Raw genomic sequence first — 15636 nt, 5'->3', positions numbered from 1 at the left:
CGTCTGCCAGCCTTCTGGTAATTTTTTTTTCGTTTGGTCATGGATTTTTCAAAAGTTTATTGTTTGGAAAGCTGTTGGACTTTTGTCATTCTGTCAAACATTTGACTAAAGGCAACAATGTTTTTTCGGCTCAAAAAAGCACACATTATTATAGTACTCCATGGCACTGAATGAAACTACTGTGTGTGAATGTGCTCCTTGTGAAAGGGCAGTATGTCGTAACTCATAGTGAAGTCAGCTAATGGCTGAAGTAGGGTGATGCGTTGGCCCTTGATGCATGCTCAAACGGGTTGGAGAAAAATGTGAATAACACAACTACAGGCAAATGGATGAAGTGTGGCTGAAAACTGCTATAAGTAACTAAATCACTCACATTATTTTAGTAAAATCGAAAGTTTTTATTTACACAATATTAAAAAAGCCAATCTTTGTGCCATTAGCTGCCAACCTCTTACCTCTTAAAAAGAAAGAAGGAAAGAAGGAAAGACAGCAGAGAAGAAGGAAAGAAAGAAAAAGGTAGGAAGGAAATAGGTAAGGAAAAAGGAAAGAAAGAAGAAAGGCAAGAAAGAAGGAAGACAATAAAGAAGGAAAAAAAGAAGGAAGAATGAAAAGATGGATGACTAAAAAGAAAAAAGAAGCCAACAAAAAAGAAGGAAGGATAGAAAGAAAGAAGAGACAGACAAAAAGCAAGAATGAAGAAATGAAAGCAAGAAAAAAGAAAGAAAAAAGAGAAAGAAAAAGAAAGAGAAATATAAAGAATAGAGAAAAGGAATTAGAAACAAAGCAGGAAAGAAGGAAAGAAAGAAAGAAAAAAGAGGTAAGAAAAGAAGGAATGAAAGCAAAAAAAGAAGGAATGAAAGCCAAAAAGAAGGTATGAAAGCAAGAAAGATGGAAGGAGGGAATGAAAGAAGGCAAGAGAGAAAGAAAGCAAGAAAGAAGGAATGAAATAAAAAAGAAAGATGGGAACAAATGAAAGAAAAAAGGAAATCACGGAAGATGGACAAAAGGAATGATGAACGAAGGAAACAAGAAAGAAGGAAAAAAGAAAGCAAAGAATAAAAGAAAAAGGTAAAAAGATGGATTGTAATAGTTCAATTAAAAAGGATAGCAAAAAAGAATGAATGCAAGAAGGATCTGGATCAAGAGAATATTGTGGATTCGCCCTGGTACCAGATTATTATGATCTCTAATTTAATTGCTGTCCCAATACTATTGATTAATTGGTATTATAATATTTTTGATCAAAGTGATTGTGGGATTATTAATACCCTTAAAGAGGAGATCAACAAGGCAGCGGGTAACTATTTCCCTGTATGTATAATCTGGACGGGTGATTTCAATTGTACCCTATGTCTTAATAGTAAGCATGCGGCATGTGGGGTGTTAGATACTGATAACCAACCACTTTCACACTTTAAACATACCCTGCAGAGCGAAGCATTAAATGATGTAGTTGGAGTCAATGACCTATGCCTTGTAGATACTTTGGTTTGTACCCCTCCTATTCAGTATCCAACATTTACGGGTGGGGGTAGAACAAACACTATAGACTTCATGCTGATATCAAGGAAATTCTCACATTTAGTGGACAGCTTTGTGGTAGAACCTAACCCTACTAGCGACCATAACCCTCTGGTCGCTAGTTTGCACATAACGGCACCAAAGGGTAAAGGTAATGAATACCCTATGAATTACAATCCTAAACAGGGGGTGAGAATAAAATGGAGTAAAATAGACGCCGCAAAATTCGAAGAGAGTATTGTGAGAGCCAATATCAGCAAGGTTATGATATGCCTATCTGAGGCCTCCACTCCAGAGGCAGTCATACAGTGTTTTGAGGATATCTGCAAAGATGTGGCTAATAACTTGACAAATTCTGTGAAAAGAAAGGAACCTCAGGAAATAAAATGGTTTAATGCTGAGTGCTCTAGGGCCCAAAAAGATCTTAAAAAAGCATTGCACAACGTTCCCCGTGACAGGGTCATAATAAGGTCAACAAGACAATTCTATAAACAAGTCATTGGGCATAGGAAGGACGAATTAAGAAGACTTGCCTGGGAAGATTTGGAGAGAGCTAGTGCTTCAAAGGATTCTAAGGGCTTCTGGGAGGTCATAAATCTTCCTTTTTTTACAGACGCCGTTAGAAATATGGAATCAACAATAACAGGGGAATCCTGGGTAGACCATTTTTCGAATATATTTAACCCGAAAGGTGTATCCATGCAAGACCAAAAAGATAATATAACTATTAACTTGTAAACTGCGTATCAATTGAGCTCATCTATGTCTGTTAGTGAGGTCGATGTGGCATTGACAAAGGGTACTTCCGCAAAAGCCCCAGAGCCAGATGGGGTACCCCTAGATATGTTTAAAGGCAATCCCCAATTATCGGCTCCATTGATGACCAATGTTTATAAATCAATAATAGTGGGTTGTATCCCTACTACATGGAAAGAGGCCGTGGTGGTTCCGATATACAAGAAAGGTAGCAGGAATGACCCTGTATTCTACAGGCCTATATCTCTAATTGATGCAACATGTAAAGTGCTGGGAGGGTAATTCTTGCCCGTCTGGAAACTTGGGCTAAAGACTCTGGTCTCATATCCCAATCACAATATGGTTTCCAGAAGGGGATGGGAATGAACAAACAATGTCTTAATCTGTCCCTAGTTATGGGTAAGTACATGAAGGCCAAGGGTGGGTCAATCCACCTGGCCTTCATGGACTTATCCAGTGCTTTTGACACTGTTAACAGGGGTAGCTGTGGACATTAATGGCAAAAATGGGCTTTGAGGAGGCACTCATTACCCTGTAACGCAGGTTGCACTCGACAACTTCTGTCTCCATACGTTATGGGCCAGGGGGTGAAAAAACTAGGCCTGTAGTGTCCACAGAGGGTGTTAGACAGGGAGGCATTTTGGCCCCCTTTCTATTTCTTCTATACACAAATGGGGTAGAGAAATGTTTAGTAGAACAGCATTTGGACTATCCGATTATAGGAGGTAAGCCAGTTCTCCTCCTTTCATATGCGGATGATACCGTACTGATGACTTTAACTGCTAATATCCTTCAAAAAGCTTTGATTCCTTTTACCGATTTTATGATGGCACATGGTGTGTGACCCAAAACAAACAAAAACGAGAAAAATTGTGGTAAAAGAAAAGATTATAGATAAAGTACCTAACTTTACGCATCTGGGGAATGTTTTCAACAATAAATTGAATTGGGACTATCTGATTGCAGCGAGGGCCCTACATACTAGTAGAATCATAGAGGGTTTGTTCCGCTTTGTATGTAAGCTGGGACATAAACCGGTTGCAGAAATACTTATTTTATATAAATCTAAATGCCGGTCAGTTACAACCTATGGGGCAGGAGTATGAGGCAATCAAAAAAGCAGCCAGCTACAAATCCTGGAAAATAAATTTTTTAAAAGATTACTGATGGTCCCTATCAGTTCGCCTACAAAATTATGTCACTCTGAATTGGGAGTGGATTATGTTGAAGACAGAATAGAAATTGCCCCATTGGCCCTATGGGGGAATGTCTGGTCCTCAGAGAAATTGCCATTTACTAGAGCGATTATCAAGGATTGCATGAGTTCGGATAAGGCATTGTCTATCCTTTGGCTCTGTTATGTTAAAAATTTTAACATTGGTCTGGGAAATTATTATGATAATCCCAAAAGTGTACAATCCAACATGAAATTAACTATAAAAAACGTTTATTACAACAAAAATTAATTTATAGGCAGCCAAGAGGTCAGGAACTCTACTTATCCTTTATCACCCATACACAATCACGTTTCCTCCTGACTAGGTTTCGTTTCTGTACACTGCATTTTCTTGTGGCTTTTCCTAAACAGGCAAGTTGGTGTGAGAGGCTGACTCCCTGTTTATGTAATAACTCAGCGCAACTAAGCACAATGCACTTTATGCGTTTTTGTACATTATATAAAGACACAAGAGCTTGTTTTATTAGGCCAATCCTGAAGGAAATTTGGCCTTGTTCTCACCAAGAGGGTTTTAATTATTTACGATCTTTGCCATCTGTTGCCGTCTGTAGTGCTGTGCTTAATTTTATCAGAACTGCCCTATCAATTAGAAAACGTTATGAATTGTGTTAGTGAAACATGGCTGTGTGACTATACGCTTTAAATCCATCCTGTAATTTTTGGAGGGACGGAGAATATGCTGAGTGTTTAAAATCATGTTTTAACTTTTTTTTAAATTGTGAATTTATATATTATCTACCCCAAATGTTGTATAGAAAGTTTTAAAGATGTTTTATATGCGATGTATACTTTTATGATTCAATGAATCGAATAAAGTTATTTTGATGATGAATGCAAGAAGGAAAGAAAACGTGAAAGAGAAAGAAAGGAAGGAAGAAAGAAAGAAAGAATAAGTGAAAGAAAGGAGAGAAGGAAATAAAAAAGTACTGCAAACTAAACATGATAAAGGCTGGTTTTCTTATTGGGTAAAGGTTATTAAAGAACTGATGGTGAAATTGAGCCCAGAATAAATATGTTCTGAAGAATTGTTATGCTTGTGAATTCACATGTATAATATTGAAGCTTTTGACAACTTAATGCAGAACAGTTTCAAGTGAACCCAATCTGTTATGCTGTGAAATACCAGCAGTCAGATACAGGACAGTCCACATTAAATTTACATCAGCATTAGCCACGGACAGGAATGTAAAAGTAATAAATGAGAAACAACAACATTGGCATAGAAGGGAACTAGCTTGTCTGCAGATGTGCTCCTTGAAAAAGAGCAAAAATGCACTCACTCAAAGAGAAGTTATCCAGTGGCTGAAGTGGGCTGATCTCCTTTCTCATGGAGTATGCTGTAGTAGGTGGAAGCAAAATGTGAATGACACATCAACAAACCAATAGATGAAGAGAGCTGGCTGAAAGCCCCTTTATATAAGTGTATTGTATATATTGTTTTAACAAAACAAAAGGTCTTGTTAGTTTTATTGAAAATCAAAAGGTCTTGGCTTACGCCATACCTAAAAATGACCCTTGGGAAATTGTTAAGATTGAGGAAACTGAAAGATTGTTATGCTTTGTAAAACGTGCATTTTTATTGTTTGTGATAGTCTCAAGTACTCATTGCTGCCCTCCTACACAGAGGTAAGGCCTGGGGACGGGGATCAAGAAGTTTTAAAGGGTAAATTTCTCCAAGGCGTTCTGTGGCACCTCAGGTCTGTACGGCTGCCGTGCAATTACTATATACATTGCAACGTTCAGTCTTATTATATTCATCAAGTGCAAGCCGGGTCAATATGCCATGCACAGTCTGAACATGTCACCGAAACCTAGGTGCTTGTGCAAAGAAGCCGTGGCAGTGCATGCTTGACACATAATCAGAACAGCAAACAAGCACACCCGGAAAGGGTCAGTGTCCTCCATATGTTTTTAAATGATGTAGTTCATGTAAAATGTTCATGGAGGAGCAGACGTGTAACCCACAGTTTGCTGACATAAATGCCACAGAGGGGAACATCCTTAACATCGCGGTTAGTACACCGCGATGCAGTTACATCGCAATCGTTACAACGACTGCGATGTTACCACGCCATGCCATTACAACGCAAGTCTTTACATCGACTTGCGCTAGATGGCGGGCTAACATTACAAATAGTGTAGTTTACTATCCCAACACCTTCCCTACTGTTAAGTGGACTGGAGTTGGAATAGTAAATTACGCTTTTCTAATGTTAGCACGCCATCTAGTGCAAGTCGATGTAAAGACTTGCGTTGTAAAGGCATGGCGTGGTAACATCGCAGTCGTTGTAACGATCGCGATGTAACGGTACACGTTGTAAAAACTCGCGTTGTAACATCGTACATCCGCCACAGAAGTACTACATATCAATCATTCTTTTATATCAAATGGGCTAATATTTCCATCTTTTATGTCTGAGTAGCTTCTTACTGGCATTGTTGTATATTAAGTCTGCATGCTTGAAAAGGGGGGGGGGTGCAAAAAATGGCTGTGCTTAGGATTCAAAATATAGGCGGCATTTGTTGTTGCTACCTACAGTGTCAGGTCGAGGATGCTACTAATTTAGAGCTCTTCCCCTAGGTGGTAGCCTATTCACCGGATAGTCAGCGGCAGCCCTGGATCGGATTATACCTGGTGTCCGGTAACCTCTGGCGGTGGAGCAATGGTGGTACCACCTCTATGTCACGTTGGAATGGCAACGCACCCCCGACAGACAACAATAAAGCATGTGTGAAGATAAAAGACGGAAAATGGGTAGATGATGATTGTAAACAACAACGTCCCTTTGTCTGTTACCAAGGTACTGTGCCCCTTCGCCTTAAAAAGAGAATATGAGTATAGTGCAGGTATTTTCAGAATGCTTCTGGGAACACTACTTCTATATAAAATTGAGCAGGAAAAAGGCTGGACCACATGTGCCATGACTATGAAAAAAATACCTTTCCTGCCATTAGTTTCAAAATAGTATGTATACAATGTACACTGATCTGTTGTATAACATGGCAAAATGTCAAAAAGATGTTTAGTACCTTTGTTCATTTCTCTCTTATATTCTTACACATTGGAAAGTAGAATCAAAACACATTTCATGTCTTTTACAAACGTAACACTTCCACCATTCAGATCAAGCGACCTATCGTGCATCAACAGTGTGACGTGAGTGAGTGAAAGAGCGCGAATAAAAAATCAAAGCTAACACAATTACAGTTAGAGATCACACAGGTGTGGACCAGAAAGAACGCGAATCATTAACCATCAATCCAATACTCGAAAAGGTCATGCAGGGGTAGTTTAGCTAAGTCAGTATGGGATATTTATGAACTTCACTTTTAATGTTCGTAATCGAGGTGTGAGTACTATAAACTTCCCCGATCTTTTGTTGATTTGTAAAGATTGTAGGGCTTTGGAGATTTTAAATTAGTTATCCTTGAAAGTCTTTTTTTGCTTGATGTGCTGTGTTGACGCATTTTCAATCAATCAATCAATAAATCAGGGGTTTGTGTAGCACAACTACTCACCTGCAAGGGTCTCAAGGCGCTGGGGGGAGGGGCGGCTCAGTTGAGTGCTGGTGTCATCCAAGGAACCAGGTCTTGAGGTCCTTCCTGAACTGGGGTAGTGTGGGGGTTTGCCGGAGGTGGAGGGGTAGGTCGTTCCAGGCCTTGGCTGTGGGGTAGGAGAATGACTTTCCTCCCATTCTGGTCTTGTAGATGTGTGGGATGGTGGCCAGAGAGAGGTCAGCTGATCGGAGGTGTCTCTTGGGTGCGTGGAAGGAGAGGCGGTAGTTTAGGTGTGTTGGTCCAATGTTGTGGAGGGCCTTGTAAGCATGAGTGAGGAGCTTGAAGGTTATTCTTCTTTCGATGGGGAGCCATTGGAGATTGCGGAGGTGTTGGGTGATGTGGTGGTGGCGGGATGTCTAGGACCAGTCTGGTCACGGCAATCTGGACGATCTGGAGCTTGCAAAGTATTTTCTTGTTGATTCCGGCATAGAGAGCATTGCCGTAGTCCAGTCTGCTACTGACGAGGGTGTGCATGACTGTCTTTCTGGATTCTGGTGGGACCCATCTGAAAGTTTTTCGGAGTATGCGGAGGGTGTTGAAGCAGGACGTGGATACAGTGTTTATCTGGTGGTTCATCGTGAGAGCTGAGTCCAGTACGATGCCGAGGTTTGGTTCATGGTCCATCAGGGTGGGGGGGTTTCTGAGAGTGAGGGGCCATCAGGTTTCATCCCAGCCAGATGGTGTGGAGCCAAGGATGAGGACTTCTGTTTTCTCAGAGTTGAGTTTCAGGCAGCTCTTCTTCATCCAGGTGACAACGGCTTTCTTTCCTTCTTGGAAGTTGTGCCTGGTGATGTTGGGTTCTTTGGTGAGGGAGTGGATGACCTGGGTGTCGTCAGCATAGGAGACAATGTTGAACCCATTGTTTCTGACGATGGCTGCGAGGGGGGCCAGGTAGATGTTGAATAGGTTGGGGCTGAGGGAGAATCCCTGGGGCACTCCACATCTGGTCTCTGTTGGTTCCAAGAGGAAGGGCGGGAGTCTTACTCGCTGAGTTCTGCCTATGAGAAATGAGCATATCCAGTTAAGGGCCTTTCCGCAGATGCCGGCGTCATGTAATCTGGAGGTAGTGTGTCATGGGATACGGTGTTGAAGGCAGCTTAGAGGTATGGAGGATGAGGGCTGCTGTTTGACCCTGGTCGAGGACGAAGCGGATGTCATCAATGGCGGTGAGTAGGACGGGTTCGGTACTGCGGTTGTTGCAGAATCCAGATTGGGAGATGTCTGGGACGTTGTTGGCTTTGATGAAGTTTGCTAGCTGGGTGTTGATGGCATTTTCGACGACTTTGGCTGCGAATGGAAGCTGGGAGATGGGCCAGAAGTTCTTGTGGTCCAATGGGTCCGCAGAGGGTTTGTTCAGGAAAGGGTTGACTTTAGCATGTTTCTAGTCATTGGGGAATGTGGCAGTTCCAAGGGAGCAGTTGATCATCCGGTGTAGTTCGGGTGCAAAGGCCATGGCGGCTCTGTGGAAGATGTGGGATGGGCAGGGGTTTGAGGGTGCTCCAGAGTGGTGATCTTCATATTCTTTAAGGTGTCTTTTGTTGTGAGGGGGGTCCAAGTGATCAGGGTCTGTTGGGTGGCATTGCTGGGGGTTGGAGCTGGGGCAGTGAGAGGTCTTGGTTGTCGAAGTTGTTGTAGATAGTCTTAATCTTGAGGTGATAAAAGGTGTGAGTTGGTTGTAGAGGTTATAGGAGGGTGGGACGTCTGTTCCGCTGCCAGGTTTGGCAAATTCCTTGATGATGGAGAAGAGTTCTTTGGAGTTGTGGTTGTTGGTGAGGATTCTGTCTTTGTGAAAGTTCTTTTTTGTGGATTTGATGAGGTGGTGATGTGCTGTGGTGGCTGCTCTGTAGGCGGTGCGTGTTTCTGGGGTGTTGTTGTTCTTCCATGTCTTTTCAAGTTGTCGGCAGGAGCGATTCGATTATTAGAGTGCAGGGGTGAACCAGCTTGCTTTCTTGATGTGTCGCCCCGTGGCTTTTGTGAGAAGTTGGCCTGATGTATGATGTCACTAGTTCTAGTGTACACCTTATATCAGTCCAAACAACGCTTATGGCGATTGGTTGTAAAGTCAACCTTATAGACCAGCTATCCTAGTGGTAGCATGGACAAGAGCAGTCTTAGGCTAAACTTGGAATGGCATGTGAAGCCAGCTGTGATACCATATATAATCCCTTGAATACCAAATGAAAGGACACCACAACAGATATATATATAAAATAAAGTGTATTTATTCTAGTCAAACCCTCAGCATTCTTTATGAGATTCGAGGTAAGTACAACACAGTCTTATTCAAGCATACATTAAGTCACACAGGTAAGTAATACAGTTAGGCCCTAGGGGCCACGCAAACCATATACTAAGTAAGTGGTATAAGGACCACTGTCACGGAAATAGGATAGGCCTAGTGTCAAGAATTCCTGTCATACGAGGGGAGGAAAACGGTAACCAGCGAAAACGGACTACATCTCCCAGGATGCTTAGCGGTTGAGAGGTTATGTAAACAGGAGAGCTGTTACATAACTCAAGGGAAACACGCCCTTATGTAAACAGGAGAGCTGTTACATAACTCAAGGGAAACACGCCCTTATGTAAACAGGAGAGCTGTTACATAACTCAAGGGAAACACGCCCTTATGTAAACAGGAGAGCTATTACATAACTCAAGGAAAACACGCCCTATAAAGGGAGGAACCGGGAGGTACAAGGCTGTCGGATATTGTGTTTACACCGACGTACCTGCTTCGTGAAGAGCAGTGTTCCGGAGTGGTGCTCCAGTAAGGCAAGAACGGAGGTAGGTCGAGTCGTTACTCCCTGGGCCGTGTCTTGCCCCATCGTCACCTGTGAAGGACCCGGAAGCTCTACCGGTCAACCATTGAGCTTCGCTTTTTGACTCGGCTGAGTCCAAGCGCAGTGGCGCTTTTGCTGGTTGGAGTCGTAACTCCCAGCCCGACCAGAGACACAGGGACTGCCAGCTGTAACGCACACCAGGAGGTGTTTGCCGCGTTACAGACTCGGAAGTCCACAGGATCGATCGAGCGGCTGCTCTCGGTTCAGTCTTCTTGCTTGTGATTGGGGTATCGGTGACGCATCACCAGGAGGTGACTCCGCGTCCCGGTGCAGTCTGAGGAAGAGGTTGAGCGGCTGCTCCCTTCAGGTAGAGACCCCGGCTGGGTGTTTCCCTGACTCCTCGATTCTCCCCAACACTCTTCGTGCCCCTCACAGCCTACCGATTGGCATTGTCGGCCATTTCATTTCTGCCCTCTGTTGGCATACGCCGGGATCGGCGTATATGCAGAGGACGGTTAGGACCATCCGTGCTGTGGGCTGGTAACGTACTTAGCCTGGAGGATTCCAGTGACTATAACTTTTGTTTGTTCTTTGTATTTTATTTGCCTTCATTAAAAGAACTAACCCTTCACAAGTGGTTGCGTCCTCATTGTCGTGTCTGTTAAACGATCCTGAGACGTTCAGGGCGTTACAAAATATCCGACCTTAATAACACTAACTGTCTCCCGGTCGATAACAGACATGGCAACACTTGATGATGTGCTGGCTGCTTTAGCGGCCATGCAAGTTGAAGTGGCTGCCTCTAGGCAAGAAACAGCCGATGTAAAAGCCAGACTGGATGCTATCCAATTGGACCCGCTCACGCCCAGCACCTCCCTCACGAACCAGACCCCTGCGGTAGTAGTGGAAATGCCGGTAGCCATCCCCTTGGCAACACCAGAGAGGTACAGTGGGGATCCTAACACAGTGCAGGTATTCCTCACACAAGTGGCGCTACATTTATCGTGCAAACCAAAGGCGTTCCCCACGAGTCAGGCTCGTGTGGCTTTCCTTATATCCTATTTGGCTGGAAACGCGGCACAATGGGCCGTACCTCTGGTGAGCAGGGACGACCCCCTCTTATGTGATTGGGGTGCTTTTCGCGAGGAATTCCTGAAGGTATTCGACAGAAGGGCTGACTCGTACACGGCGGACCGTGAAATGCTTGAGTTGAGACAGGGATCCAACGACCTGGTGCAGTATCTCAACGCGTTCCGAAGGCTGGTTGCGGAAACCAAGTGGCCTGTTGCTAAACAGACGGCGCTCTTCCATCAAGGGCTGTGCGATGAGCTCAAGGACGCCGTGGCTCATATTGACCCTCAACCCAAGACATGTGAGGGCCTTATCAACCTGGTATTACGGCTGGAACATAGGCTAAGTGAAAGAAAGGGGGATCATGGGAGAAAAGGAAAATCCCTTCCATCCTATGTGACGGTGGGAAGTCCTGAAACTTCCACCGCATCCAAGGGAGAACCCATGGACATCAGCGCAATACGAGCGAGCCTCACAGCCACGGAGAAAGAGTCACGCCGTAAACAAGGATTGTGCCTATATTGTGGCAAAAAAGGCCACTACGTACGTGAATGCCCTGCCAAACCGAAGACGTCACGTTATCGGGCCAACCGGTCGGTAACAGCCGTGGTGGACATACCGGCGGAAAACTAGAGGACTCCAAGACCAGAGAAGGGGCATCTCGGAGTCACTCATCCATCCCTTCACTTTCCAACTCGGTCACTAAGGGACAACGACACCTGTTTATCACGGTGCACGTGGGAGTGCATGACCAGTGGATACCCGTTGTGGCCATGGTGGATTCAGGGGCCACTGGCCTGTTTATGGACCACAACGAGGCATGCAGGCTAGGGCTAGTGCTTCTTCCCAAAGCAGTACCCGAAGACGTCTATGCGGTAGACGGAAGGCGATTGGTGACGGGGCCCATCGGACAGCACACGGGGGTCCTTCCGATGAGATATGGGAGGAACCATTTGGAACAAATCGATTTTAACATCATCCGAGCGCCCCAATATGGCGTCATATTGGGATTGCCGTGGCTACAGAAACACAACCCCTTTGTGGATTGGCCAACACATCGCATCGAAATGACGTCACCGTATTGCATCCTGCATTGTGGAATAAGAACGGAATCCCTTGACGCAGATGAGAGCGGGAGTCAGACGGTGGCTACAGCGGCAGAAAAAGATGTGGCTCTCCCCCAGGCTTATCACAGTTTTGAGGATGTATTTGATGAGGTGAAGGCGGAAGTGCTACCACCACATAGACAGTTTGACTGCCAGATCGACCTGGTGCCAGGGGCCAGCGTTCCCAGCGGCAGGCTGTATGCCCTGACGGAGCCTGAAAACGTGCATCTCCGGGGGTACCTGGATAAACTCCTCAAGCTAGGATTCATCCGCCCGTCCAAGTCTCCGGCCGCCTCGCCACTCTTCTTCATCCCGAAGGCTAATGGGGAGCTGAGAGCCTGTGTGGACTTTAGGGCATTGAATGCGATAACCATAAAAAATCGGTACCCCTTGCCTCTCATCAGTGTACTTCTGGAACAGGTCAAGAAAGCTAGTATCTACACCAAGTTGGATTTGAAAGGGGCATACCATCTGGTGCGCATGAGGGACGGAGACGAGTGGAAGACCGCCTTTAAGACCAGGTTCGGCCTTTTTGAGTACCTCGTCATGCCGTTCGGTCTGTGCAACGCCCCGGCAGCCTTTCAGTACTTTTTGAATGAGGTATTCAGAGAGGAGTTGGATATCTACGTGGTCGTATATATCGACGACATCCTCATCTATTCGTCCAGTGTGGAGGAGCACGTACACCACGTCAAAGCTGTGCTCCAAAAGCTGAGGGAAAACATGCTGTTTTGTAAACTCAGCAAGTGTGACTTCCACGTCACATCCGTGGAATTCCTCGGAGTGATGCTGAGTCCAGAGGGACAGGAGATGGCAGAACGAAAGATCAAGGCGGTGAAAGAATGGCCGGTGCCCCAAAGCGTGAAGGACGTCCAAAGTTTCATTGGCTTCGCCAACTTTTACAGGCGGTTTATAGATGGATTTTCAGGAGTGGTGGCCCCAATCACACAGCTACTGAGGAAGTCCAAGGAGTTTGTCTGGTCCCCTGAAGCGAACAAAGCCTTTGAGGCCCTGAAAAGCGCCTTTGGTAAGGCGCCGGTGTTGGCTCACCCTGATCCGGATCTCCCCTACGTGGTGGAAGCGGACGCGTCGGATGTGGCGCTGGGGGCTATCTTGTCCCAACGCAACCACGACACAGGGGTGCTTCATCCCGTTGCGTACATGTCCCGCAAACTCAACGACGCCGAACGCAACTACCATATTGCGGAGAAGGAGCTTCTCGCAATCAAGGACGCCTTCACCGAATGGAGGCATTGGTTGATGGGGGCAAGACATGTGGTATCGGTGTACACGGACCATCGGAACCTACAGTTCATGACGGCCACTAGACACCTTTCTCCCAGGCAGCTGCGGTGGATGATCTTCTTTGCGGGGTTCAACTTCCGCATCACATATCGGCCGGGGACGGAAAACCGGAAGGCGGACGCCCTGTCCCGTCAATCTGCAGTTAAGGAACCATTGCCTGCAACCGAGCGTTCCATCATTTCCCCGAGGATGGTATTGGGGGTTATCCAACCGGATACTTTCCTGAGGGGAATAAAGAGAGGGATCAGGTCATTCGCATGGCGGAGGTGGCTCCTCAGTCACAGAGAATGGCAGCTGAAGGACGGGATACCCCTGAAGGGCAGGTGCCTATTGATACCCACGCCTAGGCTAAGGAAACAAGCATTCATCTGGTGCCATGACTCTCCATGCGCAGGTCATTTGGGCTTTGAAAAAACGGTGGCTAGCATGGGACGGCATTTCTGGTGGCCAACCATGAGAGTGGATGTCAGGAGGTGGGGACAGGAGTGTCCTACGTGTGCTACCATGAAGGCCGACCATGGCCGAACCCAAGGGCTCTTACATCCACTTCCGACCCCGGATAGACCATGGGATAGCATATCACTGGACTTCGTGGTGGGCCTACCGGTAGACCAGGGGATGACGGCAATACTGGTGGTGGTGGATTACTTGACGAAAATGGGGCACTTCATCCCCTGCAAGAGAGTCCCTACGGCCGGGGAATTGGCGTCACTACTCCTAAAGAATGTGGTACGACTGCATGGATTACCTGGGGTGATCGTGTCGGACCGGGGGTCGCAGTTTACTGCGCAATTCTGGAAGACTTGGTGCACTGCGCTGCATGTTAAGACCGCCCTGTCCACCAGCTACCACCCTCAAACGGACGGCCAAACCGAGCGCCTGAACCAAACGCTCAAACAGTATCTGCGATGTTTTGTGGACCAGGGCAGGGAAGAATGGGTCGACTTGCTATGGGTTGCAGAGATAGCCTATAACAACGCCACTCACAGCTCCACACAGTCATCTCCGTTCTATAGCAACTATGGCCAACATCCCAGGTTCTTGCCATTTCTACATCCGTTCAGAGAGGACAGGATTCCAGCCACAGCGGACAGGGTGGCACACATAAAAGACACGTTGATGCGCTCAAGGGCTGTCCTAATAGAGGCCAAGAGAAGATACAAGGCTGCGGCAGATAGGAAGAGAAGGCCCGGGCCACTGTACCGCACTGGAGACTACGTCTGGATATCCACAAGAAACATGAGGTTTCGAAAGAACAGTGTGTTCCATCCCAAGTACATGGGCCCCTATCGAATTACCAAGTGTATGGGTCCCGTGAACGTGAAGGTGTGCTTGCCCCAGTCATTGCGGATACACCCTGTCTTTCATGTATCATTGCTCAAACCAGCACCCTCCAAGCCGTCTGGGACACCTAGGCCGGTATGCGTGAAGTCGGAGGTGGAGTATGAAGTGTCGGGCATACGGGCGTCCAAATGGCGCAGGGGGAAGCTGTGGTACCTGGTTGCGTGGAAAGGCTATGGCCCGGAGGAGCATTCATGGGAACCGGCTGAAGGGGTTCATGCTCCGCGCTTGGTCTCCTTGTTCCATCGGCGTTTTCCTGCCAGCGCTGGACCCGTGGGGAGCCGCTGAGAGGGAGGATGTACTGTCAAGAATTCCTGTCATACGAGGGGAGGAAAACGGTAACCAGCGAAAACGGACTACATCTCCCAGGATGCTTAGCGGTTGAGAGGTTATGTAAACAGGAGAGCTGTTACATAACTCAAGGGAAACACGCCCTTATGTAAACAGGAGAGCTGTTACATAACTCAAGGGAAACACGCCCTTATGTAAACAGGAGAGCTGTTACATAACTCAAGGGAAACACGCCCTTATGTAAACAGGAGAGCTATTACATAACTCAAGGAAAACACGCCCTATAAAGGGAGGAACTGGGAGGTACAAGGCTGTCGGATATTGTGTTTACACCGACGTACCTGCTTCGTGAAGAGCAGTGTTCCGGAGTGGTGCTCCAGTAAGGCAAGAACGGAGTTAGGTCGAGTCGTTACTCCCTGGGCCGTGTCTTGCCCCATCGTCACCTGTGAAGGACCCGGAAGCTCTACCGGTCAACCATTGAGCTTCGCTTTTTGACTCGGCTGAGTCCAAGCGCAGTGGCGCTTTTGCTGGTTGGAGTCGTAACTCCCAGCCCGACCAGAGACACAGGGACTGCCAGCTGTAACGCACACCAGGAGGTGTTTGCCGCGTTACAGACTCGGAAGTCCACAGGATCGATCGAGCGGCTGCTCTCGGTTCAGTCTTCTTGCTT

General features: G+C 46.4%; 1 protein-coding gene across 1 annotated transcript in view; it reads left to right on the top strand.

The window, feature by feature from the left end:
• Positions 1–15636, top strand: part of LOC146782847 (uncharacterized) — a 263565-nt gene that overhangs the window by 69713 nt on the left and 178216 nt on the right. Inside the window, exon 2 of the mRNA XM_085637254.1 lies at positions 6096–6315. Coding sequence (XP_085493380.1) covers positions 6195–6315 — 121 coding nt within the window. The 5' untranslated portion in view covers positions 6096–6194. The remainder of the gene's footprint in view (positions 1–6095; positions 6316–15636) is intronic.

This window comes from Triturus cristatus, chromosome 12, assembly GCF_964204655.1.
Source record: "Triturus cristatus chromosome 12, aTriCri1.1, whole genome shotgun sequence".
In the NCBI taxonomy this organism is placed as follows: domain Eukaryota; kingdom Metazoa; phylum Chordata; class Amphibia; order Caudata; family Salamandridae; genus Triturus; species Triturus cristatus.
Note: the sequence above shows the minus strand (reverse complement) of the source record. Positions and strands in the feature narration are given on the sequence as shown.